Source organism: Tauraco erythrolophus, chromosome 7 (assembly GCF_009769465.1).
Source record: "Tauraco erythrolophus isolate bTauEry1 chromosome 7, bTauEry1.pri, whole genome shotgun sequence".
NCBI lineage: Eukaryota > Metazoa > Chordata > Aves > Musophagiformes > Musophagidae > Tauraco > Tauraco erythrolophus.
In genome coordinates this window covers 27,057,106-27,082,082 of record NC_141471.1, presented here as the reverse complement: position 1 = coordinate 27,082,082, position 24,977 = coordinate 27,057,106, and the positions used below count along the sequence as shown (strand labels likewise).

Below are 24,977 nucleotides of genomic sequence, written 5' to 3'. Positions count from 1 at the left end.
ACTTGCAACAAAACATATTGGACCTCAGCAAAAGACAAAACCCTAGATATGTTTTTTATCTCTAAGTTAACAGTCAATCAGTTATCAAGCATGGAAGTGGTGGAAGATTTGCTTCTGTATCATCTTGCAGTTTTATTTTAGTTGTTTCTATAAGAATAAACATAAATGTCATAAAACATACTAGTTCTGCAATTTTCCCAGCTAAGAATGATGTACACTGAGATGATGGTTACGTTTGTCATTTTTTATTTGTACACTGCATGAATCCAGTTTTCATCAGTAATAGGTTCCTCTCTGTTTACCCGCTCTGACCTAAGAAAAACACGCTCTTTTTATTGTAGGAGAATACTTCCACTACATCACTTAACCACAAATGAAATGTACTGCATTTGTTATCTCATCCAAAGCAAAGACTGATTTTTCCTGTAGTTTGATTAATATGAATTTAACATAATTCTTCTCAATGCATTGTTGTGCTTAAACTTGTGAGCTAACTTTTTCAAGTTCATTTTCAAATTAATGTGATATGGATGGAAGTACTAATCACACCCATCCTTCATGCTTTGCCAATGGTATTCTTCTTTAACTTACCGCGTTAAAAAAAAAGTGATTAAATTCCTCAAAAAGTCATGAGCTGTCTGCATGGCCATTACTCTAAAATATAGGTATATGATTCATTTTTAAAGCCAAAAGTGATAGTTTACATGGAGGGTACAGGAAAGAATGAAACGTTGAGGAAATGAGGTAAATGAAATTTAAGTATGTAGTTCACAGGCAGTGTGCTTTCTATGTCTGCATTTGTTGGAGCTACAGATAAAAGTTCCAGCAAAGACTGGCTTGGTCCAAATGGAAGGTGTGTTCAGTCGGTCTCTGCTCAGAGCATCAGTGAACAATGTAAAGAGCTGGCAAAGAGAGGTGAGGATGCTGCATCATCGTCTCCCTTTCAGTTCAGCAATATGAAGTGATGAAAGCATGAAGTTAAAATGACAGGTTTGAGGATGTACCGTGGATTTTGTTGCAGAACTCAGTGTGCTCTGCTCCCCTCCAGCTGCCAGGCTGCAGCACGAGACCTTTCTCAGAGCCTTGGTAGCTGGATGGAAAGTTGAGAAGACTTGGCACTGGCAGGAGCAGAACTAGCCTGCGTGCTACGTGCAGGCACCCTGAGTTGTTCCCACCAGAGCCATCAAGGAAACGATGCCTTGAGCTCTTGGATTGATCCCCTGACCTACAGCTCCTCCAAGGAGATCCCCACAGGGGAACATGGGACTGGCCCTGCCCAAACCTGGGATGCAGTGGATTTCATCAAACCTGTCTGGAAAACTGCTGTGAGGGCTCAGAAAGTTTGCTGAGTTTTAGAAGTTGAAGTAGCTGGCTGATGTCAGGGAGGATGCCACCTGAATGTGTCTGCAGCCTTTGGGAAGCACCTGTCAGTCAGGGTAGGGACAGGTGGTGGATCAGGGGAGAATGGAGAATGGCCAGCCTCCATCTGGGAGGCTGCATCCAGCACAGGCGAGGGAACAAGACAGGAAACACATTGACCCAGACCTGTGAAATACAGTCCAAGGATGATTTAAGAACCTTGATGAACAGATTTGCCAACAGAAAAAGGAGCAAATACTTCTTTTTTCTTTTTTTTTCCCCTAACATTTTCAAACCACTATACAACCCTTTTTCAGCATACTTTGTAAGAACTGTTCAGACGTGGTGTGAAAAAAAGATGTGACTGTCTGCTCTGCCCTAAGCCGAAAAAATTAATCACAAAAAGTAAAAATCAAATCAGTCCTTCAGGTTAATCCTATTGTAATCCTATATCCTAACCTATCAATAATCCTATAGTTTCATGATCACCAAGCTGCACTGTAAATTTTGAAACAGAACTAAATGCACATGTTTGGGCAATTGTTTTGGGAATGTTTTTCAGAATCAGAAGGTGGTGCACTGGATGGTTACAAGCTCTTCTGGTCCAGAGGGGCAGTCTGAGTCCCTTAGATGGGCACAGAATGAACAGACCTTTACCTGCTGAACTACCAAAATATCTCTTTAAAGAGACAAGCAAATCCTAAAGGTAGCTCTTGCAGCCCAAGTAGTCAGCTTGGAAAAATTCTGTGGAAGTTAAGGGGAAGGAGTATTTTCCTGTGGCCACAGATGACCACTGTCACTTTGCCATCACTGCTGCAACATCAGATTTCCGAGTAGCACGTGGTGCTCCCCGAGGAGCAGTGGGTCTCTGCTGGCACAGCAGCACCCTCCCTCTCCCCCTGGCCCTCCTGGGTGCTAGTGGCATGGAAGCTCATGTGGAGGACCTCATTGCCCTCTCCGACGTGGTGGCTGGACCTCTCAGAAGAGGAACAGCATTGTCCTGTACCAGCTGGCTCTCTGGTAGTGGACAGAACATGCTGCCCTCCACCGTCTGCCCACTGCTTCCCAGCGTCTGGAATCCACAGTCTCTTTTCAAGGTCTATGTCTGCAGCCTGCTCTGAACCACAGGCAGGAGCCGCTTCCCAGCTTCACTGACTCTGTTGTGTCGTTTTGTTATTTGGACAAAGTAAAGTAAAGCTGTCTTCTTGCAGAGGCGAAGCCAGTATCCCTGGTGCCCTACCAAAAAAGTTTCCTTGGCAGCACTTGCCCTTCCTGAAGGAGCCAGTTCAGAGCTGGGTGCGGTTTAGAGTGAGTGACTCCGGCTCAGATGGGAGAGCTGAACAAACTTTGGAAAAGTTTGATTAAAAGTAAAAGTTACTGTCTTTTTCACAGCCTTTCTTGTACATCTAAAGCAAGTGGGTTGTTTCCATTCTAAAAACCATCAGATTTTGAAGAGGATTTTTTTGTTATGTGGCACTTTTTAGAGTGCTATTATCATACGTTTTTTCTATTTTGTGAGGCCTGTTTGTTCCATTCCTCTCATTTATAAAAGTTTTAAATCTCTGTCACTGATAGATGCTGAACAAACCCAGGAAGAGCTGAGGATTTTGGTTTCACTTTGCTTTCTTATAGCCTAGCAGTAATGTTTGTCTTTGCCTGCTTAAATGCAAAATGCTGGTCAAATGTGTGATGTTATCTCATTTATCTAACAGGTAAGCTGCAAAGTGCTGCAGTTCTTTCACCAGTACATGCTGGGCTGCAACTATTTCTGGATGCTCTGTGAAGGCATTTATCTTCACACATTGATTGTGGTGGCAGTGTTTGCTGAAGAGCAGCGTTTGCACTGGTATTACCTCTTGGGCTGGGGTATGTATGTTATAATTTATTATATAAGATGGCCAATTATTTCAGATGTTTGAGTTCTTCTAGCACATATGCACCTGAATTGTTGTATTTATACCACTAGATCATATCTTAAGATTGAGTTCTTGGGTCCTAAATTGGGTGGATTTGTTTCTATGGGCCTGGGGACTTAGAAAAATCAGCAGGAGCCAGTATCCATTATTTGCTGCATCTTGGGATTTACTGAAAGAAATACTTAAGTTTTGTTAAGCAAAGCTTTGGGAGAGAAACAGATATTTCTATCCAAGTAGATCACTCATCTGAACAAAACTTGTCTATTTTCGTCACTTTATGTGCAAAAATATTAATCTGTGACTACCTAGACAAGTATATTTATTCTGGAATGAAAAGGAGGAATATCAGTAACTATGTTTCCCAAAGTGAAAAAACACAGCACCTAGAAAGAGGAACCAGAATTTCTCTGGAACTGGATCTGACATCAGAGATACTTTGGCAGATGTTGTTTTAAAGGAGAAGATACAATTTTAACTACACAGGAGTAGATGATTGCTCTGCTCTCAGAGCTGAGATAGATACAACCAATAGGTTACAGTGGAGTGCAGTCTCTTTCACATTTAAATCACTATAGTAAATCCAGTCCACATCAGTGTTGACAAAAAAATCATTATCAAGAGCTTTTCCCTATTTTGGGAACCATGAATCTCTGGCCTCATTTCAGTTTCTGCTGAGCCACTCCCCGTATTTTGAAACTACTGGTGCAGCTAGGCAGCAAATGATGGGAGCTTTATCTACACCTAGGGATGTTCACCTGCATTCATCTCTTACAATCCCAGTATGAAGCAGATAAAATTTACTCTGTAGTTTCCATTCTCTTTGGAGATGTTATACTTGTTCAGTATTATTTCATTTATGGCAGGAAAATAAAAAATAGCCCTACTGTTTTAACAGAGAAAAATTAAGAATGAATTAGATTGGAGCAAAATGACACGGTTCTGAATGTTCTGAAGAACTTCAAAACTCTGATTTCAACCACTAGTTAGGCATCCAGTAATGACTCCTAAATAGGCAGTAACAGCAAAGTGGAAAGTTGTTCTTGCCCTGTTTGGATTTTTGTTTAAGAGCCTGGTAACTTACTTTCCTCTTACGGTATAAGACTTTATTCTCTCTGGATACCTACGTTAGATACCTAGAAGATTAGCATGATTTTCTAGTTTATATGGATTGTAGTGCCGGGTAACAGTTTCCAGACATAAGAACTCATCTTTTTTTTTTTTTTTTAATGAGAATGCCATCATACACTCTTTTTTCTTGTGAGAATGGCATCTTTTCTGAGAAGACAGGGACCTGTCATGCTCTTGGAATTAAAAGTATGTGGAACATTATCAGCTCTTAAATGAAGACAACCTCCCTGAAGAACCCTAAATTGAGTCAAGGTTTCTGGACTGTCTGTCAATCCAAATAGCTGGGCCTTCTTAGAGCAAGCAACTGTGCTATCACAAATTTTCCATAATTCAGATTATTTGAATATACAAAGTCTGAGAGAGCTCTGCTTTTGAAATGTCAGCCCTATGTGAAGCGTGCTTTTAAATGTTTCCGTGCCATTTTCATGTTTTGCACCATAAGCCTTCCAAAAATAGTGTTATTCCATATCCAATTATGCAGGAGGAAAATGGCCATAAACATAATTTTTTCAGGTGACATTCAATTTAGGCAGTGCAATTCAATGCAACTGGGACAGCCAACCTGCAGTGAAAGCTTATGAGCTACCTGTAATATTGCTGAGAACAGCACTTGCGTCATGATGGGTAATTCAGTGAAGTTGTCTGATAAGAGACTCATCAGTATCTGCAGCACTGCCTGAAAAATAAACAGGGTGGTGGCTGTGGTAATAGAGTGATGATATCTTGAGAAGGAAAAGGTTAATAAAAATGGGCACAACTCTCTGACTATGAAGTCTGCAGCCTTTCTAATGAAACTAGATGAATAGTTCCACAAAAAAAAAGTAGTCATTAGCATCTCCTAACTAAGGTAGAAATCATTAATGGCAAAATGACCTAATTAGAACTATCTGTCTACACCTTTAGTTTGCACAAATCAGTGTAATTCCACTGATTTCAGAAGCAGTAGTTACACAGTCGAACTTTAAACATCTAGCTATGTTAATCAATGGAGAGAGATAACATTTCAAGGTAAATGTACAACAGAAGATGAATATACTCATTATTCGTTGTTATAACTAATCCCTATGCAAGAAGATCTAGATTATTTTGTTTGGAAAAATCACTAATGACACTTGTAAAATAGCTTTATAAGAAAAATGAAAATCTGAGCAAATATAAAAAGATTCTGCAAAAGGTTCAAGATGATTGAATGGAATCTGACATGGGCAGATGTTTTTCAAGGCTGCTGCCTTCAGGTGACCCCTACTCTGGGAACTGCTGCTGGAAATTTTTCATTTGTTATTGTTTCACTGGGTCAGGAAATCACCCTTATGCAGGGCAAGAAAACAGTATCATATGTGTTCATCCAGCTACAGTCCACTGTCTGGCTGCTTCAGGCAGCTCCATCCACATAAAAGCAAAAAGGGAATAATGTATTTGGACAGTGCAGAAACAGATTGCCTTCCAAATTCAACTGGAAATACAATTAAGCATAATTGCCAGTTTGTGCCATAAAGGACCTGGCATGAACTAAAGGGATATGTCATACCTTTCCTGGGATGGCTGGGTTGAGACCTTTTATACGTTGCTTACTACTCACCATGTGTAGGTGGGACTTCTGGAGTGAAACATGTTTTGCATCCAAGACTCAACAGACCTTCTTGGTGCTCCACTTTTCATTGCCTCTCTGCCTTTGGCCCTTTACAAGAGAAGAGTAACATCTAGCCCGAGAAGAACCCATCCAGCCTGCAGCCGGAAATTCGAGCCATACACAGTCATGAGCTTCTTACCCCGTAACTGACTAATGAAAACTTTCTGTCGCGTTCTTAAGATTTGCTTGTGAGTTTGTTGAGCCAAATATTCTAGGCTAATGCATTTAGCAGAAGAAAAAAGGTCCCTTGGCATCATGTGGAGCGCTCTACTCACGATACTCCAGGCCAGAGCTTTCAGATGGAGACTTTTTGCTATTACAGAAAGGCCCCTTAAAAGCTACACTTCAATCTGTCTGTCAACAAAACTAGCCCAGACTTGTTCCATTTCCAAATCAAAAGGATTTTCTCAAGCTGTCAATCCCATAAGCTCACCCTGAGGTTGGAAGCTCCTTTCTTTCTGTTTTGAGCTTTTTGTTGTTCAACCATGTGTCGTCACCCAAAAAAAGCATTCTGCAGCCAAAGGCCAAGTAATCGTTTTCTAACAATATATAAAGGAGAAGGCAATCCAGTTTGTTCTCCCCATAGCTCTGTTGTCCTCCCAAGGTGAACTGCAGTAAGAACTTTTTTTGGCAGTAGAGTAAGTAGTTGTTGCTTAAAGTTACCTGAAGACATCAGAGTGTACTATTCACATACTTTTTTGACCTTATTCTCACTCCAGCATTGGCTGGCCTGTGCTCTGAGGTAAACTTCCCCAGAATTTGGCTAAAATTTGGATTCTCTGTCTCTTTTAAAAGTGTTTATGAAATCACTGACACATGAAGAAACAAGGAGCCACGTTCTTCCCTCTGTGACTAACCACATTATTAGCAGGATATTTTCACACATTTTTATTTATAATTATAGAATATCCAAAGGTCAGAAGAAATGTCCATGGTTTATAGGGAACAGGCAGCAGTAACACCAAAGGTGTTCACAGAGCACCCTGCACAGGACAGACAAGGCAGCAGATCATCTCCCCGCTGGGCAGCTCTCTGTACGTGCGGGGTTGTACAAACTGGGATCAGTATTATAGTGCCAACTCCCCAGTTCCAGATTTCTGGTCTATTGGAGAGGGACATAACATACAAGCATGCTGAAGGAAGGTGGACGGGAGTGAACCAGATTATCACTCTTGATGTCAGGCTGGGAATAAGAATTTGAGGCTAGCCATTTGTTAAGCACGGCATGTTCCCCAGCCGTCAGCCCGGTGCAGATTTGCTCCTGTCAGCTCCCTGTCAGAGCAGTGGCCTCCCCTGAGGCTTCAGGGATAAAGCAGGAGATGTGTATTTACGGCATCCACAGCTCCACTCCCTGCTGTGACAAAGCTGCCTTTTGTGGGCTGACTGCACTGAGGCTGAGAACCTGCGGAAGATATCCCAAATTCCCATCCCCCGAAAAAAACCCGGCTCCAAACATTTTCTCTTGCCACAGGCTCCAAAGAGCACCTCCTCGATCTGTTGTTTATTGCTCCATAATCTGGCCTGTGAGTTAACATGCCTTTCTCTTGCTCAACAGTGATTTACATGGTTTTAACAAGTGTCCCTGGTTTCCCAAGGGAATACTCTGCTGACTCTCTGAGAACTGACTGATCCCTCCTCCTTCCCACACTCCCTGCTCACACCCTACCCTGCACAAACCACAGCAGTGCAGGGGAGCTTGGCAGTGCCTCTGACCCCTCAGGAGAGCATGGCCCGTCAGCTTTGCTTCTCCTTTTGGCCTGCCTTGAACATTATTCCCCTTTGCATCTCACCATCGAGATAACGCGAAGGCCCTGAGTGCGATGCAATTGCTATTCCTTCCTGAAAGCTGCGATTTTACATACGTGTGTTTTGTGGACAAGTGTGTGTGATATGAAATTCAAGCCAAAAAAATACCAAGTACCAAGACTGATCAATAACTTTAATTGTTTCAGGGTTCCCTTTAGTGCCAGCGTCTATTCATGCTGTTGCAAGAGCCAAATACTTCAATGACAAGTGAGTAGCATGTCTGCTTTTGAAGGATTTTAGCTTTTAGCATTAGTTCACTGTGTAACCCATTTTGTTTGAGTTAATAATACATTTTAATGGTTTATTTCCCCTCCAGCTGCTGGATGAGTGTTGACACACACTTGCTCTATATTGTCCATGGACCTGTAATGGCAGCTTTATTGGTAAGAATATTTTTTACTGTCAGCATTTTAATAATTATTTTAGAAATGCTGCTAACCTGTATAGAATAGAAGTTTCTTTACTTTAAATATCATCAAAACTCAGAAGCTAGAAGTTTTCTTCTACTGAGTGTTACGACGACAGGTTCTCCATACTTTTCAAAAACAAGCCCTGTAAAGGGACCTCCCAGTAAAGAAGCAGATTTTGAGGCAAACGGAATCCCTAAATGCATTTGGAAATCAGGGTGGTCACTCTCTCCCAGTGTAGCTTATTTGCGACAAACACATTTATGTGACATCAGTGAGGCCTTAGCTGGGGTGAGCTGAGTGCAGGCTGGTCGTTCAGCGAGAGTTTTACTGGTCCCTGAACTGGTATGGTCCAAAGGCAGGGAGCTAAACTAGCCCAGGGAAGGGACTGGACTGGGCTGCCTGAGTAGGACAAGATTCAAAGTGCAGCTCAGCAACATGTATACATATAGCATGTTATATGTCAGTGGTGCTGTTTGGCACAGTAACACTGACCTTCCTGAAAGGTGCAGAAAGGGTTTTATTCAACCCAAACTCCAAGCTCACCTCAGCATGTCACCCGAGATGCACTTTCAGCTGTTGAGCTGCCTCTTGCGTGCAAACATCTACATGGACATACCTGCAGTAATTATCTCGGAGATCAAAGAGTAGGGCGGTGAATACTGGGAACACCTTTGAATAAAGAAACAACCCATCGTGTAATAGCTGAAAAGCCTGAAAATCTTTCTGCCCTTTCTTGAGAAGCAGTCTTGCACATCAGCAATGTGAAGAAGCCCATTCCTCCCTGCCATATAGACGATGTGCTATTCCCATAGAATTACATCTATTGTGGCTTTACTGGCCCTATCTTGATTGCTTATGCTGTTGTAATGCCAGCTGACTTCTAGGAGAGGCCATTCAACCTTTATCACCATGCTCCAAGTCTGCACATCTAAGCCGCAGAGAAAAAAGGAGGGACTGGTTTTTATGGGGCAAGAGCAATCTTTAACTGTTTTCAAAATAAGACATTATAATTTCTGTCTTGTGCATACGCCATTTCCAGTCTTATTTCGCTTGGGAAGATGTCCATGTCTACAGAATATCCTCCATGAATAGCTACAAAAATCTCATAGTTACAGACTCAGTCAGAAGAGCTGAGGATTTTTACCTTTGTAAAGTCTTTTTTTCCGCTTTTCACAGTTACTTATAGAAATTCTCAAAGCGAAGGTTAAGCAGATTGAGTGAAGTCAGAGGAGAAGAGAGAATAAGGTTTAGATTTAATGTTGAGTGAGACCTCAGAAGTCATTTATTCCTTTTTTTCCAGTAGAGCACAAATATAAAATAGTTGAAAGGTCTCTCAGCACTTAAGAAGTGATGAAATGCTTTACTAAAGCTTACTGATTCATATTTTATTGTTCTGAAATATTCAACTGAAATTTATCATATATCTGTGGGATTTGAGCTATTAATCTAAGCAAGTTATACAACTTACATACTTATTTTAAAAAATCATCTAAAAACAAGTCTATTGAAGTTCAGAAGCATAGGTGCCTGATATTACTCTAACAGAGTGGAAAAGAGTGATCTTGGGGAGGGACTTTTTACAAGGGCGTGTAGTGATAGGACAAGGGGCAATGGATTTAAACTGAAAGAGGGCGGATATAAGGAAGAAGTTTTTCACTCAAGAGGGTGGTGAAGTACTGGAACAGGTTGCCCAGAGAAGTTGTAGATGCCCCATCCCTGGAAGTGTTCAAGGCCTTGTTGGATGAGGCTTTGGGCAACCTGGTGTAGTGGAGGGTTTCCGTGCCCATGGCAGGGGGGTTGGAACTGGATGATCTTTGAGGTCCCTTCCAACCCTAACCATTCTATGATTCTTTGATTCTATGATTCTGTGATTCTATGATTCTATGATTCTATGATCTGGGTACACTGGAGAGAGAGAAGGTCTGTGGTACCTAGGATGTCCACAGGGTACCCGCTGGGCTTGCTGTCAGGCGGGGCTGTTCCTCCACAGCACATCCCACAGGGAGCCCTCTGTGAAGCCAGGGTCAAGAACAGATTTCCATATGCTAAACATTCACAGCTTGTCTCAGATTTCCAGAAATGACCGAGGAGGTGAGAAGCTAAACTACTTGACATTGCTGACCGTAAGGGTCAGGGCAAAACTTGTCTCAAGTATCTGACGTTTCTGTCCCAAGCCAGCACGTGTTTACTTTTGCCTGTAGAGAGTGTGCCACAGGGTCTGTGCAGCATGGTAGAGGCCAGGGGTAGCCCAGGTTTTTCTCAAGAGCAGCCTTGCCCCTTTGCTCATGCACAAGCCTGAAGTATCATCCCATGTAAGCTGAAGCACGTTCCTCAGAGAAATTGTGTGCCCTCATAGGTCCCTTACGCCCAGGCACGTGCTGGGGTTTGTCTCACCTGGCTGCAGAAATCTTGAGTGTGGACAGAAGCAGGATACCTTGACCTTCAGACTCAGAAGAGAGAAGTGGTTACTCCTAGGGGACAATTCATCCACCTCGTTTAAACTTTAGACATGCAAATGAGATTAATTGTTCCCTGGAAATCCCAAATTTGCCTACACGCATGTCAAAACAGCCAGTGCTTCCTGGAACTGATCCCTGCCTGTCTGAAACATCCATGCAGGCTTCCTAAGGGAAGCATGTAGAGCAGCTTAATATCTCTCTTCTGAAAACATTCAAGGTACTTTCCAAGAGCTGCCCGTTATGAGCTATGATGAAGCTAGAAAGTTACATTTTACTGCCATTTATGTGTTCTGTATTTTTATTTTGAATGTCTGTTTAATTTGAATGCTTTCACCTATAACGGCTTTGCCTTTGCAGGTCAACTTTTTCTTTTTGCTTAACATTGTCCGAGTTTTGGTGACAAAGCTAAGAGATACCCACCGTGCTGAGTCCAACATGTATATGAAAGCCGTCCGAGCCACTTTAATCCTGGTGCCCTTACTAGGAATTCAGTTTGTTATTATTCCCTGGAGACCAGAAAACCGACTTGCTGGAGAAATATATGATTACATCATGCATATATTAATGCATTACCAGGTATGTTGTATAGTAGCAACTTCAGCTTAGGTGAGGTGCTTGCTGTTAAGTTAATTTATCCAAAGATACTGTTGCCGGTTGTTTTACCCTGAAACTGAGCATGACCATGGTTTTGCAGCTCTTTTCCAACCACGTTCACATTATTGGATTATCTGCTTCAACACGAGCAGCATCGCTGCGTAAAGAGCAACCACAAGATAGGGGAAACAATGCAAAATGTAGCAAAAATTATCAGATGGCATTATTTCTAAACTGAAGAGAGAAAACTGGGATCACAGAGAGCTTTTATGTTCCAAGCATGATTTCTGTGGAAGTGCTTAAATTTACCGAAACTAGTGCTGTGGGGTTAATGCTAAAATTACCTGTGTTTGCAAACTGTTGTACAGAGGAAATGCCATCACACAGAATAAAAGACTGATATAATGAAGCTTCATTTAGGAGTTAAAATTCCATTTTTAGGCACTTTAAATTAAAATCTAACACTGACATTTTGATTTCCTAAATGCTTTGAAATTGCAGTATCATTCAGTAAGTCTGGTTTGCTTTCTTTTAAAAACAAACCAAACCAAACCTAAATGATTTTAAATGCTTGCTTATCATCTGTTTTACTGCCTGTATTATATCTCATCCTATATTGACTAGAAAAGGCAGATTTCTAATGCATTTGTGAGTAGTGGTCAACATGGGCGACTATAGTGACCCACTTCTTGTTTTCTTTCATACAGTAGCTAAGAGCAGAAATTATTTTAATGTTGTAGTAAGAAAACAGCTTAAAAAAAAAAAATCAGTGGTGTTTTCTCCTTAAATGAAGTGACAAATAATGCTGCCGAAGCCTATGCATCCTATCATCTTAGCTTACATTTTCTGCTTATCTCCCCTATCTCTTCAAAACTGTGGGTGTGAATGCTACTGTGTGCACACTGTAACTGAAGTTATAGGTCTATTTTTGAAGTGTATGCCATCTTATATTACAGTTCTACTTAAAAGGAATGAGTCTGTTTCTTCCGTTGTTACCTGCATTGTCGCTTCTTCAGTCTCAAGGGCTGTAAAGGAATATCTCCAAATAAGTTTTCTGGTGACAATTGCTTACAGTTTTAGCAAGTTAGGATAAGATACAGTGTTGCAATGGTCATTTTACTCTTAATATATCTTTCAAATCCTGTGAAATTGTCAGAGAATTACAAAAAGAATGTTAATGATCTTAATTAACAATCCTAATTATCATCATTATGCAATAGAAAGTCACCAAATCTGAGCTTAAAATGGAACCAGAAACAAAACCAAAGTATCGTGAAACTGTTGTACCGATGGATGGGATTAGGTGAGGGAAGGATCCAAGGAAGCAAAGTTTAATGTCTGTTGGGTTCCTTCTGCCCTTGTCCCAGCCATCAGGAATGGGTGTCTCTCCATGGCTTATTGACCCCTATCACCTCCTGCCAGTATATTTTGTCCTGTTTTGGCAGCGGGGACGGTGCTGGGGACACTGGCAGGGGAACATGGTGGGGGCTGCCCGTGGCCCACGTCCGCTGTGCCCAGAGAGTCCACCAGGCATGCCAAGGGGTGACAGCCCACCCTGGGCTGTCCTCAAGCCAGGGCAGCAATGCAGACCTCACAGAAGAGCTCTTGTTGCCTCTGCTATATAATCTCAATGTGCTTCCCGCCAGCATGTAAAATTTGGCCTTTTGGGAGGGCTCTGCAGTTGTCCTGCTGACTGCAGCCCACAGTGATGCTCCCTTTTCTACTTAGGGCAGGTTTTTTAATTGTATTCTAAAATGGACTTCCTTAATCCTTTCCCAAACATTTCTTGTATGCAAATTTAACATAGCCAGCTACATAATCACTCCTCTGGTGCTCATTTTCTTCTGGGATTGATTATGTAATTAGCAGATATTATATTAGCTTGTGTAACATCTATATTTCCCCGCTAGCTACTGCACTCCAAACCACAGCGTGGTCTGCCTCTTCATAAACTAGCAGCAGTCTATTAGTCTTTGCATCCAGTGGCATGTCAGTCATATACAAGTAGGCATCATGAGGTTTTTTTGGTGGAAAATACAGTACATTCTCTATTTCTGCACTGGTTAAACGATTAATTTTTAATGATTATTCTAGAACAGAGAGACAGTTTTTCAACAGCATATCACCATTTTAAGTGAGCACGATGGTTTGATATATTAGTTACATCATCCATGTACACAGAAATGATGGAAACAAGCACTGCAGTCTATCGTAAAAATCAGAGCATTGAAAATGATGAATGAGAAAGAATTTGTTCCCACAAGAAATTGTGTAATGGTATTTCTTTCAGAGAATGGTTTTTCCTAGTTGAAAACAACATGTCGAGATGTTACGTGCTGGGTTTCCTCTGCTGAAATCACTTTTGAATTACAGAAGCCAGTCTGGTTTTGAATTGTCCTCTCTTTTTGCAGTATCATCATCAATGCTCACCATTTTAAGCAGAAGTGTTTTTTCAAGTGTGATTATATGAGTAACTCACAATCACTGTATGTCTACCTTCCCTGTATCAGCTTGCGTCTGTTTCATTACATAGACCAGATTCTTCTTAACAGATCTGTAAAGTAAATGTATAAATGATAAAAAAATTGAAGACTGGCTTTTTTGCTGCAAATATGAATGCATGTACTTTTCCAGTCCAGTCAGCCAGCCTCCCACAGATCCTGTAAAAGTAACGATTAATATCTCCCCTCACCATCACCAATATCAGCTCTTCAGTCTCCAGACTGTGCTGAAATAAAGATTGCACCAGGCAAAGAAAGATATTTCATCCCATAAGTGGAATAACTTATGCACAGGATGGGCTGCTGTAGGTGCGTTGCTGAACACACAGTTAGCTTATTAAACAGAGCTCCAAAAGCAGGCACCACAAAGCAAACCTTTGCACTCCAGAAGAGTCAGTGAGTTGCAGATTTTCCTAGATTATCTGACTTTCAAAAGCCTGTTGGATGCTGCTGAAAGCACGTGAAAGGTGCAGTCTTCTCAGGGTGTAAAATATTATGGCACAGAATGCACTGGCTCCTCGCACATCTCTGGCATGAAAACACATCTGTCACTTAAAAGCCTGAAAAGTCCCATCGTGCTGCCCAGTGAAGATGAAGTGGTTCACCTGGGCAAGAGAGTGCCTTCTGCCAAGGAGTGAATGCCTGTAACTGCGCTCCAGTCTCTGCAACAAGAGAGGGCAGGAGGGATGTGGCTTATGGCTCACAACCCATCGGGGCCATCTGGTCCTCTGCTGGCCCTGGGGCTGCCACTGCCACTTCCCCCACCCCAGGAACCACTGAGCATCTTTTGAAGGGTCCGAGGCTGCAAGGAGATCAGGGTGCTGAGCTCCTGCCAGAGAGTCTGCTACCAGTGAGCACATCCCATTATTCCAGCTTCTGTTCTCTGACGTTGGTCCATAGCAAAGGCCTCACAAGAAAAAAGGAAGAGAAGAAACAATGCAATAACCCAGTGATACATCAGTTAGCCCCACATATAGACACCACCCTACCAGATGCTCTCAAACAAGCCCAGCAATTAACACACTCCTGCTTGCAAGCTCCTTCCACCAGCTGTCTCCTCTCATCAAATTCTCCCTCCAGCATCTTGTAGCTGGATTTGTAGAGGCAATCACGTTACCCAACATGGCACTGTCACTATGCCAGAGAAGATTTAGCCATGGAGGTCTGCTTGGTGCAGTGAAGAAATAGCCCCTGAATCAAGAGCAATGTGCAAGTTACTCTTCTTAATATCTTGGTGACTGTGGCCCTAAAGGTGCAAGTCTGCCTCCAATGAGAAATAAAAATGCTATTCAGCATAGGATCCTTGGATTTTATTGGCAAATAAAAAGCTTTTTTCTGTTAAATGAGGACTAATCAAAGGTTTCTTGCTCCTCGAGTGAGATCACTTCTGTGTCATGCAGCAGCTTCCAAGCAGCACCTTGAGGACTGCAGCACCCACCCTGCCAGGCAGGAGGATCTGACGCACAGGGGCCTCATTTATGTAAAGGTTATTTTATATCTTTTAGGCATGGGTTTGGGTCACATATATGTCCACCCTGCCTCCAAGTTGTAAATTTAACTCTCTGTGCAGCTTTATGCAGAACAAAAGTAACCTTATTAAAAGTAACCTCTTAAAAATAGTAAGGTATTTCAATGCATTTTAGGAGGTATTCATTCCTTCTCTTTCTCCACTTAAAGGGAAATAAATATCCTCCGTGATGCCAATCCAGAATTTTTTTTCCTTCTGTGCAAAGTTAAAGTCATAGGACAGCTTTTGACAACATAAGTGTTTGGGTTTTCTTTCCTGTTCCTTTTTTCGTTTGCATTTTCAGTAATTTCAAATGTATAACGCAGTCATTTACCTCAGAGATGCTGTATGAATTTGCTGTGAATGAAGATGATGAAGAACACAGTATTGTTTTTTTCAAAGCTCTTTATCTTTGCTGAAGTGAGAAGTGAATGGAGATGGACCAGAGCCTGCACAGAGAATCAGAAACTGATTTTTCTGCATTATGGCCATTTGTACAATGGCATGTGCCATCATCTTCTACCATCAATAATGAATATATTATCCCACTAAAACCTAAACGTCAACACAGTGTGTAAATGGGGCAGAAAGTAAGGCCATGAATAAGCTCAGAAATAACAGGAACAGCTTTCTTGGGTTTATGGAGACATAAGCTAGAAGAAAAACAACTGAGGTATCGAAACCCATGTAAATTTGCAGTATCTACATAGGGGTTTTTTAATTTGGTTTTAACATGAGCAAATTACTGGAATTTCTCTTCGAGACACTCACATCTTCTAGGAGAGTGAGATACAAATTAAATACTTACCAAGCAAAGAATGTCATCTAACCAGTATGGGCGCTTAGAGACAGGGGTCAATAATGTACATGAAGGTCTGAGAGTTGCTGACTCTGGACAATCCCTAAGGCATGATTCGGCCGAAAGCCACATTCATGTGATCTTCACACAGTTCCAGAAATCAAGAATTTCAGAAGAAGTAATTAAAGGCCTTAATCTCAAAATAAATGTATTCTTCATCTCTGCCTTCAATACCACAGCCAACATTATCCTGCTGGCAGCAGACAATATTCTAGGTCAGAATAAGTCAGGTCAGTTACAGGTCAGTTTAACAACTCTACACAGTGGCAGAGAGATATAATTGACGTAGAGATCTCATCCTCAACAAGAATTGCACCCTGAGCAAAAACCAGCAGCAGTTAGAGAGAATATGGAAGACATATGCCAAATAGATACAATAACCTGTGGGCCTTACATGAAATAATTAACCTACATCCAGTCTGTCACATTTTAATAGATCCACTGTAAAATTATCATCCTCCCAAGCCCTCCTGGCTCTGAAGAGACAAAGCTGATGTCTGCTACTGATATCTCTCTAACTTTACAGCTGAAGATAATGATAGTACTCTGAACTATGGGCAAAACTTTATGTATAAAATGAAAGAAATAGAAAATAGAAATAGAAATAGAAATAATAGAAATAGAAATAGAAATAGAAATAGAAATAGAAATAGAAATAGAAATAGAAATAGAAATAGAAATAGAAATAGAAATAGAAATAGAAATATAGAAATAGAAATATAGATGGCGGAACCCAAAGGGTCATTGCTGGTGGAAGAAGAGCAACGAGATATATATAGGACAAACTAGAGAAAATAATTTCTTGAGCTAGAAGAAGTACAACATCCATGGTCTCAAAATAGCAAGGATCCAAATCTGTTCTCAACTTGCTTCAGACCAGAAGAGCTACTGAAGGGATATGAGGCATCGCCACAGATTCCTCTTTAGCTTTTCTGTCAGAAGTTGCCTGGAGAAAACACTAGTTAAGGGAACTACACTATCCAACACAAGAAAAGTAGAGCAATGGCAGGATGTAACAGGAATTCAAATACCATACAGGAACTGAAATGGAAAACAGCCTCACTTCCATAGTTCAGGTTCAATTTCTATCTTTAGGTGAACTGCAGTTCCCAAATTCCCCCTAAACACTCTCTTTGAAGAACAAACTTTCTCTGCTTCTTTCTCTCCTCCTGCTGTCTTTCATTTCTGCTGTGCCTCACACGGGATGTCCATCAAGTGTCTCTACTACCAGAGATCAAGATCCTTCTCATTTTCCATCATGGCTGATTGCTGTTGATATAAACACGCTTTCGCAAAATAATGACACCCTTACTGAGACCACGACCAGATAGTTCAACAGCAGATGTTTTGCAAGACTGTGCAAATTAATGTAGCACACACAGCGCAGAAGAAAATCAATACGGGACACTGGGAAGTGACGCGTTTGCTCCCGTTGCATAAATTTCAATTTAGGAATCTGTGGACTGACAAAGTCCTGCTTTAGAGGCATATGGTTTTGGTTGACTTTGTGGTGTCTCTCAAACCAGAGCTTATGGACAAATTATTGTGCATTGTGTATTGCATACTGGGATTTGAATTTTTTAAGAATACTCCCTGTTTCTTCAAAATATGAAAAGAAGCTCTTTCTCTCACTATGTCTACCCTTTCTCCTCCTCACATATGCTTTTCTGTGTTCATATCTGAAGTCATGTCAAATTACACATTCTGCATTAGAGCAAATTTATTGGAGTAAAATAATTGCCAAAATTCAGGTGATTAGCACCTTTTCAAACCAGCCTGTGTGTCCTTAATATATAAGCATTTTGTTAGAACAGTTATTGCTTACCCTACATTTGTGGTCCAAAATACACACTTGAGAGTCCAAGACATTTTACAAAGCATTAGCTGAAATTTAACTGATAATCAGTTAAACGAGGGTTTATAAAAAAGATACAGCTGTAAAGCTCTTCAAAGCAGCCCTTGGGAACACAAGCTCTTGTATTGCAGTTTTCCCCTCAATTTCACAAACCTCCATATGTTTAGTTTGTCATAACTGCTCTAAGTAATTTAAGATGAAGGCATTTGGCTCTCAGTGATGTAATACTATTTTGGGAAGAGCGAGTGCAGCTTAGAACATGGACCAGTGTAACTGCCTGACTGAATGGCAGGCTCTGTGTGTGAGAATGTTCCCTCTTACTGTTTCACACTTTCTCACCTTGTGTTCCTGCCTTGGCCTTTTTTAATCTTGTAGAGGTAGCGAAATATTATCTGAACAGCTCTGGCAGTAGTTAAATTAATTTAAAGCCATTTAGGAACAACATGTGATCTGCAATCTTTTTTCTTTTTTACTTTCCCTATACCTTCTAGCTCACCTATTGTGGGTTTTTTTTTCCCTTTTTCTGACCACTTATACTGCTTTTCACATCCTCTCCATCTATCGTGATGCCCCACATACAAGTTCACTTATCCTTACGTATAGTTCAGTTTAAAGCCTTCCGGGGGCAGCTGGATTCTCCTCGGTCAACACTTTTAACTGGGTAACTGCACTCTGACAAACGAGTGGCAGCACATAGGACACAATTCCTCTTCCAGCTCTTCAGCAAACTCAGTGACAATGTGATACTCCTCTGTAAGCAAAATATCTATCATCTTCCTTACATACCATTTAAATTTCCTTCTCTAGACCTCTTGTACAAAAATAACTTCATAGCCAAAATAATCTATAAATACTAGTAATATAGAAGAAAATGATAAAACATGTTGAAAAGACAAAAATCAGAGTAATAATAACTGTGAACTAGATGATCTTTGAGGTTCCTTCCAACCCTAACCATTCTATGATTCTATGATTCTATGAAAGAGGAGGAGGTTAGGTTAAGTGTCTGTGATGCAGAGGAAGTGGACTAATGTTTTTATCTTGTATCAATCAAGTCCAAATTTCCAAACAACATCCCCAAAAAATTAGATATTCTGATCTCTAAACTCAATTTTCTTTTTCTTTATCTTAGGGTTTACTTGTGGCAACTATATTCTGCTTCTTCAATGGTGAGGTAAGTGTGTGAAATACAGCAACGGAACAGGACTTGAAAAATAAGCACTTCGTTGCTCGTTAATGCAGAAATGAAGCATGTTGTGCTACAAACTTTGAAACCACACAAAGGCACTTTTTATGTACAAGCAGCAGCGTGTGTTTTTGAAAGCTCTGTGCAGAGTGTGACTTGAGTATCTCTGAGCAGATGAGTCAGGAATGTTACCATTACAAAGCAGATGGCACCGAATGAGGTATGGGCATGAGACTGTCCCCCTACCATCTGCAATTTTGAGACAGAGGTCTAAGTAAGGGAGAAGAATGCTCTCCTTCCCTTCCTGCCCCACAGTAGTGGGATGGATCACCTGTAAGGACCACAATGGCCCATCAGAAGCAGTGAGGATCTTCAGAGGTCTGTCCTGGAGGGCCCCATGCTGTGTTTGTCCCCAGTGCTACAGTCCCCGGTAGCACTGTCAGAGCAGAGGAGCCAGAAGTGTGATTACTTTCACTCCTGTGAGGATTAGCACTGACCTTTTTAAGGTCAACGGTCAATGTTTATCATGTAGTAATTGAGAAATAAAAACCATTGAGGGAAAGATGTGTCACACTCTCTGGATCAATACTTTGTATACCTACAGCTGGTTTTAGGTCCACTTAACTACTTTTTTTTTTTTTACAAAAAAAGAGCAAGTTAAAATATGTCAAGAACCGTTTAAATTCCTACAGTAAGCCATTTTCTGAAGATGGTTAACAGAAACATGCTTTTTCAATACATCCAGAGTATTCAACTGTCATGAAATAAAACACTGCATATCTTAGTAAAGCTAGGAAATCCTTTGAAAAGTTAATTTCGAATCCAGAGCAGGTGAATTAGATACAGAGCAAGCTTTGTGATGCTAACACTCAAAATGTCAACCTACAGAGATATTTGTGCTCCTGTTTATCCCTGTATATTGTTAGAAAGGAGCAAATTCCAAGTAATGATGTGACCACATTGATGTTGTGATGGTGACTTGAAGCAAGTTATCTTATTGATAAGGTGCTACTGACTGCTTTGCTAACTTTCAGGGTGGCAGAGAGTATTAAATTCTGCCATGTCTTGTCGATATCGCTATACATTTGCTTCTGACTGGCTCACTGCATAAATGAACAGTAAATTTATTACATAAATGTAATAGTAGAAAAGATCAGAGGCCTCGTGCTGTAATTCTGTAGTATTACTTCTCTGGAGACATAAAAGAGAATGGCAAAATGTGAGCAGTTAATGACAGCAGAACCTAACATGAAATGATACCTATAAAGATCATGCTACAGAAGCTCATGGTTTCATGGGTCCTGTTAAAAAAACTTGGAGAGACATACAACTATTTTTCCTATCACATTTCTGTCCCCAGGATCTGTAGGCTACCACCACCTTTCTCCTTCTGCCTTAACTGTCATCATTTTCTCCCACAGTCCAATCTCCATGCCCTGGAAACACAGAAAGACTTTTGATTCTCTCTGGTAGGGAGGACCTGGTATGGAGAAAGCAGAGACCAGCCAGACAATTCTTGAAACTTCCTTTCCCCGTCGGAATGATTGCATAGCTATGTACAGGCAGTGCTCCAGTGTGTCCCTGCCTGCCTCCAAACAACGTGTAACCCCAAAATCCTGGTCTTGAATGTTGCCTTCCTTCTTCATTCTCCCCAGCATCACCTTCCATTTTTTTTCAGATCAGATTTTGCAAAACAAATTTGCTTTATGTCTTATAGCTTTAAAGTAAAAGGTTGATTATTCTGTAATTCTCCAACTCAAATGAAAACATATGGATTTGTGCCTAGAAAGGCTGTAGCAATGGTAAAAATGAGGAAAGGCAGCAAGAAAATGTGTGGGAAAATGTTAAGTATCTTAAAGGCTGTTTGGTTCTTAGGTATGTTTCAACAGATAGCTGTAATTCCAAAGTACTTTTGGCAATGCCACAATGTCAGAGAAGCATATCCACCTTTACAACTCCAGGAATACAATTTTCAAGTTACCCAATGATGAGCAGATCTGGAGCATCTGCTTGCCAACATCATGGCAGATCATATGTATCATTTAATTCAAAATTAGATTGCAGGATATGAATGAGTTTACCTGTCATATGAACTAACCTAGAGTGCACTAGGCAGAAGACTAAAAGACACGTTCCAAGAATGAAAATGAGTTTAAAATAAGTATGCAGCTATCTTTTGTTCATTAAGTATTGCATTACATTGATTTAGAATTCAGAATAAATATAGTTGGATTAAGAAAACACACCATATTCATACATGATATTCAGATGTCCAACCTCAGAGATGCGCTGCACTTTGTGGACTTCTACACTGACTGAGCTGCTCTCAGAAAGCTGCAGTAGCAGCCAGTCGTTCCTTATGTGAACTGAAGATGCACGGACTGGATGCAAATCCTGAATAACCACAAGAGTCACCAAACCCCTAGTCGCCTCTGACAGCCTGTTTGACACATCTGGCAGCCCACAGCAAAACGGCCTCTTCCTTGTGAAAGGCTGTCATCCAGATATCCACTTTTGATACTTGAATTGGCAGCGAGCCACCACCAACAGGACACATCTGGAAAGGATGGTGCCCAAAATGAGATAAAATTCAATCTGATTTTGAATTGTGACTTCCAGTTTTGTACTCTATTGCTCCCATAAGTAATCACATGGATGACTTAACTACCTCCAGGTAGCTGCAGACTGCATGTAGGATTAATGACTCTTTGATGGAGTGGCTGATCAGAAACATTCATCAGTGTCAGACAGTAAGAACAAACAGCTGTGGAGATTCAGTTTTCTCAGATATGTTGCATGTGATTTTTGTTGGTGCTTGGGTGCTTTCACCATTACACCCATTTTTAAAATGGTTGGATCTGCTGCAGACTTGCAGACCATCTAACATGGCCAATAGCAGGGATGCTGAGAAACTCTCTCATTATTTTCTTACAGGAAATTTTATTTACCAGACAATAAGGGAAGCTTTTTTTAGAATTTCCCATTGAGGTGGGCAGAGAGCCAAAGATGACACCTCTCTAATATAGACTCAAGACAATTTGGTGCTACTTGCACATTACCAGTAAACACCAAGCAAGTTTATGTACTGGAGTAATTGTGCTGAGCTGTGTGAGAAGAGAGGATGAAAAGATTATGACCCCTCTCCTCCAAGTCCCATTGATTCCTGCAATTACACAAGGTGTAGATATATAAGGCATAAAACCTATGGAGGATCGGCAATGGACTAATGCCAAGATGGCGTTAGGTCCTTCCAAAGGGAGCGCTGGTCTGAGTTTGGCTGCCCAAGACAACTAAACTGAGATAATTTCCCCCAGTCTTGCTGCGTGCAGTATGGCATAAACCAAAGCCACAGTCTGGTCTTCAGTCATGGTAGGAGATTGTTTCCAAGCTGCCGTATACATCTGCTGCCTTAGAGCTCAAAATTATTTCTCATAAGAAAATTTGATGTGGAGCAAGGAGATTAATTTTAGTACCACAGGAGCCTGGATACCCTAGGATTTACTTTTTCCTACTTTTTTTAACTTCAAGGCTGAAATACGTGAAGTTTAGCCAGGACAAACAATGCTAAACTCAGTACCACCTGACAGTGTGTCTTATATTGCATTCATCACCTACTACCTCACCAACCTCACTTTAGTACCACGAGCTCATCTATAGAAAGAAATGTAAAAATAGTAGTAAGAAGCTGTACCAATGCCTGCATTCATGTGGAAGAACCCAGAAACAATGGATTTGATTTGGTTTGGACTTTTAAAATGACAGATCTTCTTGTGCATTTTCACTTAAAATCTCAGTGTCCAGCAGCACTGCAGTTTCTCTGTCCAACAACAACAGTGTTGTACAGATGATACAAGGTCTCTGCAGTAGTCTGCTCACCAGACCATATTTCCAGAACTGAGGTTGCTTCTAGACTGCACGGCTGGCCAACAAAATGGAAAGTCTGTTTGGAAAAAAACCAGCCATATATCTTGTGTGCCAAAGAGGCAAGAATGGCTAATAGAGAACAGAAAAACCTTTGAAGTCCTGAAGAGCAGAGCAAATAAACGCAGGCTCTTCATTTCTTTAGACTTTACTTTCTTCCATCTGCTATCACAGTGGAAAGCATGGCAGGCATCGTCCTGCCTCTCCCAGTCCCCAGGAGCCTCCGTGGTCGTTAATATGTTATGGCTGTGCATGTGATTTTCAGTAATGCTGCTTACACGTTTAAAATCCATGCATGAACAGTTTTAGTTGGCGCTGAATTATGATCATCTGAGATCCTTGGAATCATGGCAGAAATCTAGATTAACGCGTTGTTTTATCCAAGCGCAGCAGCTTCTACTATCCATTATCTGTTTGTGGCTGGATTTTTGTACAGGCCAGCAGTTCGGCGGAGAACAAAAACACAGCTGCTTTGACCTCGTGCTCTCAGTGCTCTGTAGAGCCTTTTAAACCTGACTAATGGCACTTCTAATTATGGCCTGAACTGGAAGGGATGTGCCTGTTCTGTCTCCAACCAGACATACAATTTAAATGTCGCTCCCTTCTGAGAAGGAAACCGCAAGCTCCTCACAACAGGCTTTGTAAGACTGAGTAACTTTGTTCTTCCCTCTTCAGTTAACTGTGTCACCATCTCCAGACATGTGGTTGCCCTCGGGGCCTGTCAGACTCCAGTCCAACTGAGAGCAGTTTGAGAGCTCAGCAGGAGCTCATCGCCTTCCCAGCAGGTCTTCTCCCTGTGCAAGAGCGATCAAAGCCTTGGGATCTATGCAGGTGGCAGGGGAAGGGAGGCTAGGAGAGGGACAGGAAGACTGTAAGAGCATGTTCTTGCCACCTTCACTAAAGATGCTGAAATTAATCTGAATGGATGAACTGCAGTGAAAGGTGAATACACTCAATACATAGGGGCAGAGGCGATGGCCAGGGGTGCGCAGCGGCTACAGGCACTAATGACCGTAGTGGTGTTGGAGAGATGGCTGCGGGTGGGCAGAGCTGCTGTGCACATCCAAGATTTCTGCGTTATCCTCGTTGTGTCCAGCCACAGGTTACAGGATCTGCTGCCCCGGTGTGATATTGGGGAAAGTCACTGACCTAATACTTCTGAAGATTTCTTCTTCCAGTCCCTCCCCATAGCTTCTAGGGTGACTAAGCTACAACATTCATCCTGTAACATCAGAAGGTGATTTTAAAGTGACTAAAATCTTTACAGGGTTTACCTCACTTGTCATGTTTCTGTATCATGTGCTATAATTACATTACTCTTTCATGTAGTAATTGTTTCTCACTAATAAACTTTGGGGATGGTGTGATATGAAACATCCCTGGCTGCATGCAGTCATTTCACTTTAAGTCTCAATATTGACTTAGTAGGCTTTGCTCACAGCCCTGGTATTTAAAGTTCCGTTGTAACCATATGCCTTTTCTGTGCTCAATATCTAATTAATCTACACTCAGCCATTTATTTTCTTTTCCTTATGTGTTAGGAGAAGGTGAATAGGAATACATTTCTTCAGATGAAAAAATCTCTTAACTACTTTGTCTTAAGCTAAACAATAGCAAAAAGACCTAGTGTTGGAAACTGGGCATGGATATAGTTTTCAGTTAGTTTTAAAGGACTAGTCCAGCAAACGTTTGTTTACTCAAGAAAGTAGTCATACCAAAGCCTGCAGCTACTTGCATGAGTAGGATTTATAGCATCAGTCCTCATACCTTGGCTTGCGTCTTGGATTAAAAATAAAAAGCCAAAGCAATTGAAATATCCATTCTTGGCATGCTGCATAGTTGCACT

At 41.2% G+C, this 24,977-nt stretch overlaps 1 protein-coding gene across 1 annotated transcript in view; it reads left to right on the top strand.

Annotated features, from left to right (window-relative positions):
- Positions 1 to 24,977, top strand: part of CALCR (calcitonin receptor) — a 77,422-nt gene that overhangs the window by 50,061 nt on the left and 2,384 nt on the right. Inside the window, exons 7-11 of the mRNA XM_086614793.1 lie at positions 3,072 to 3,225; positions 7,986 to 8,046; positions 8,156 to 8,222; positions 11,066 to 11,284; positions 19,157 to 19,198. Of these exons, the coding sequence (XP_086470919.1) occupies positions 3,072 to 3,225; positions 7,986 to 8,046; positions 8,156 to 8,222; positions 11,066 to 11,284; positions 19,157 to 19,198 (543 nt within the window). The remainder of the gene's footprint in view (positions 1 to 3,071; positions 3,226 to 7,985; positions 8,047 to 8,155; positions 8,223 to 11,065; positions 11,285 to 19,156; positions 19,199 to 24,977) is intronic.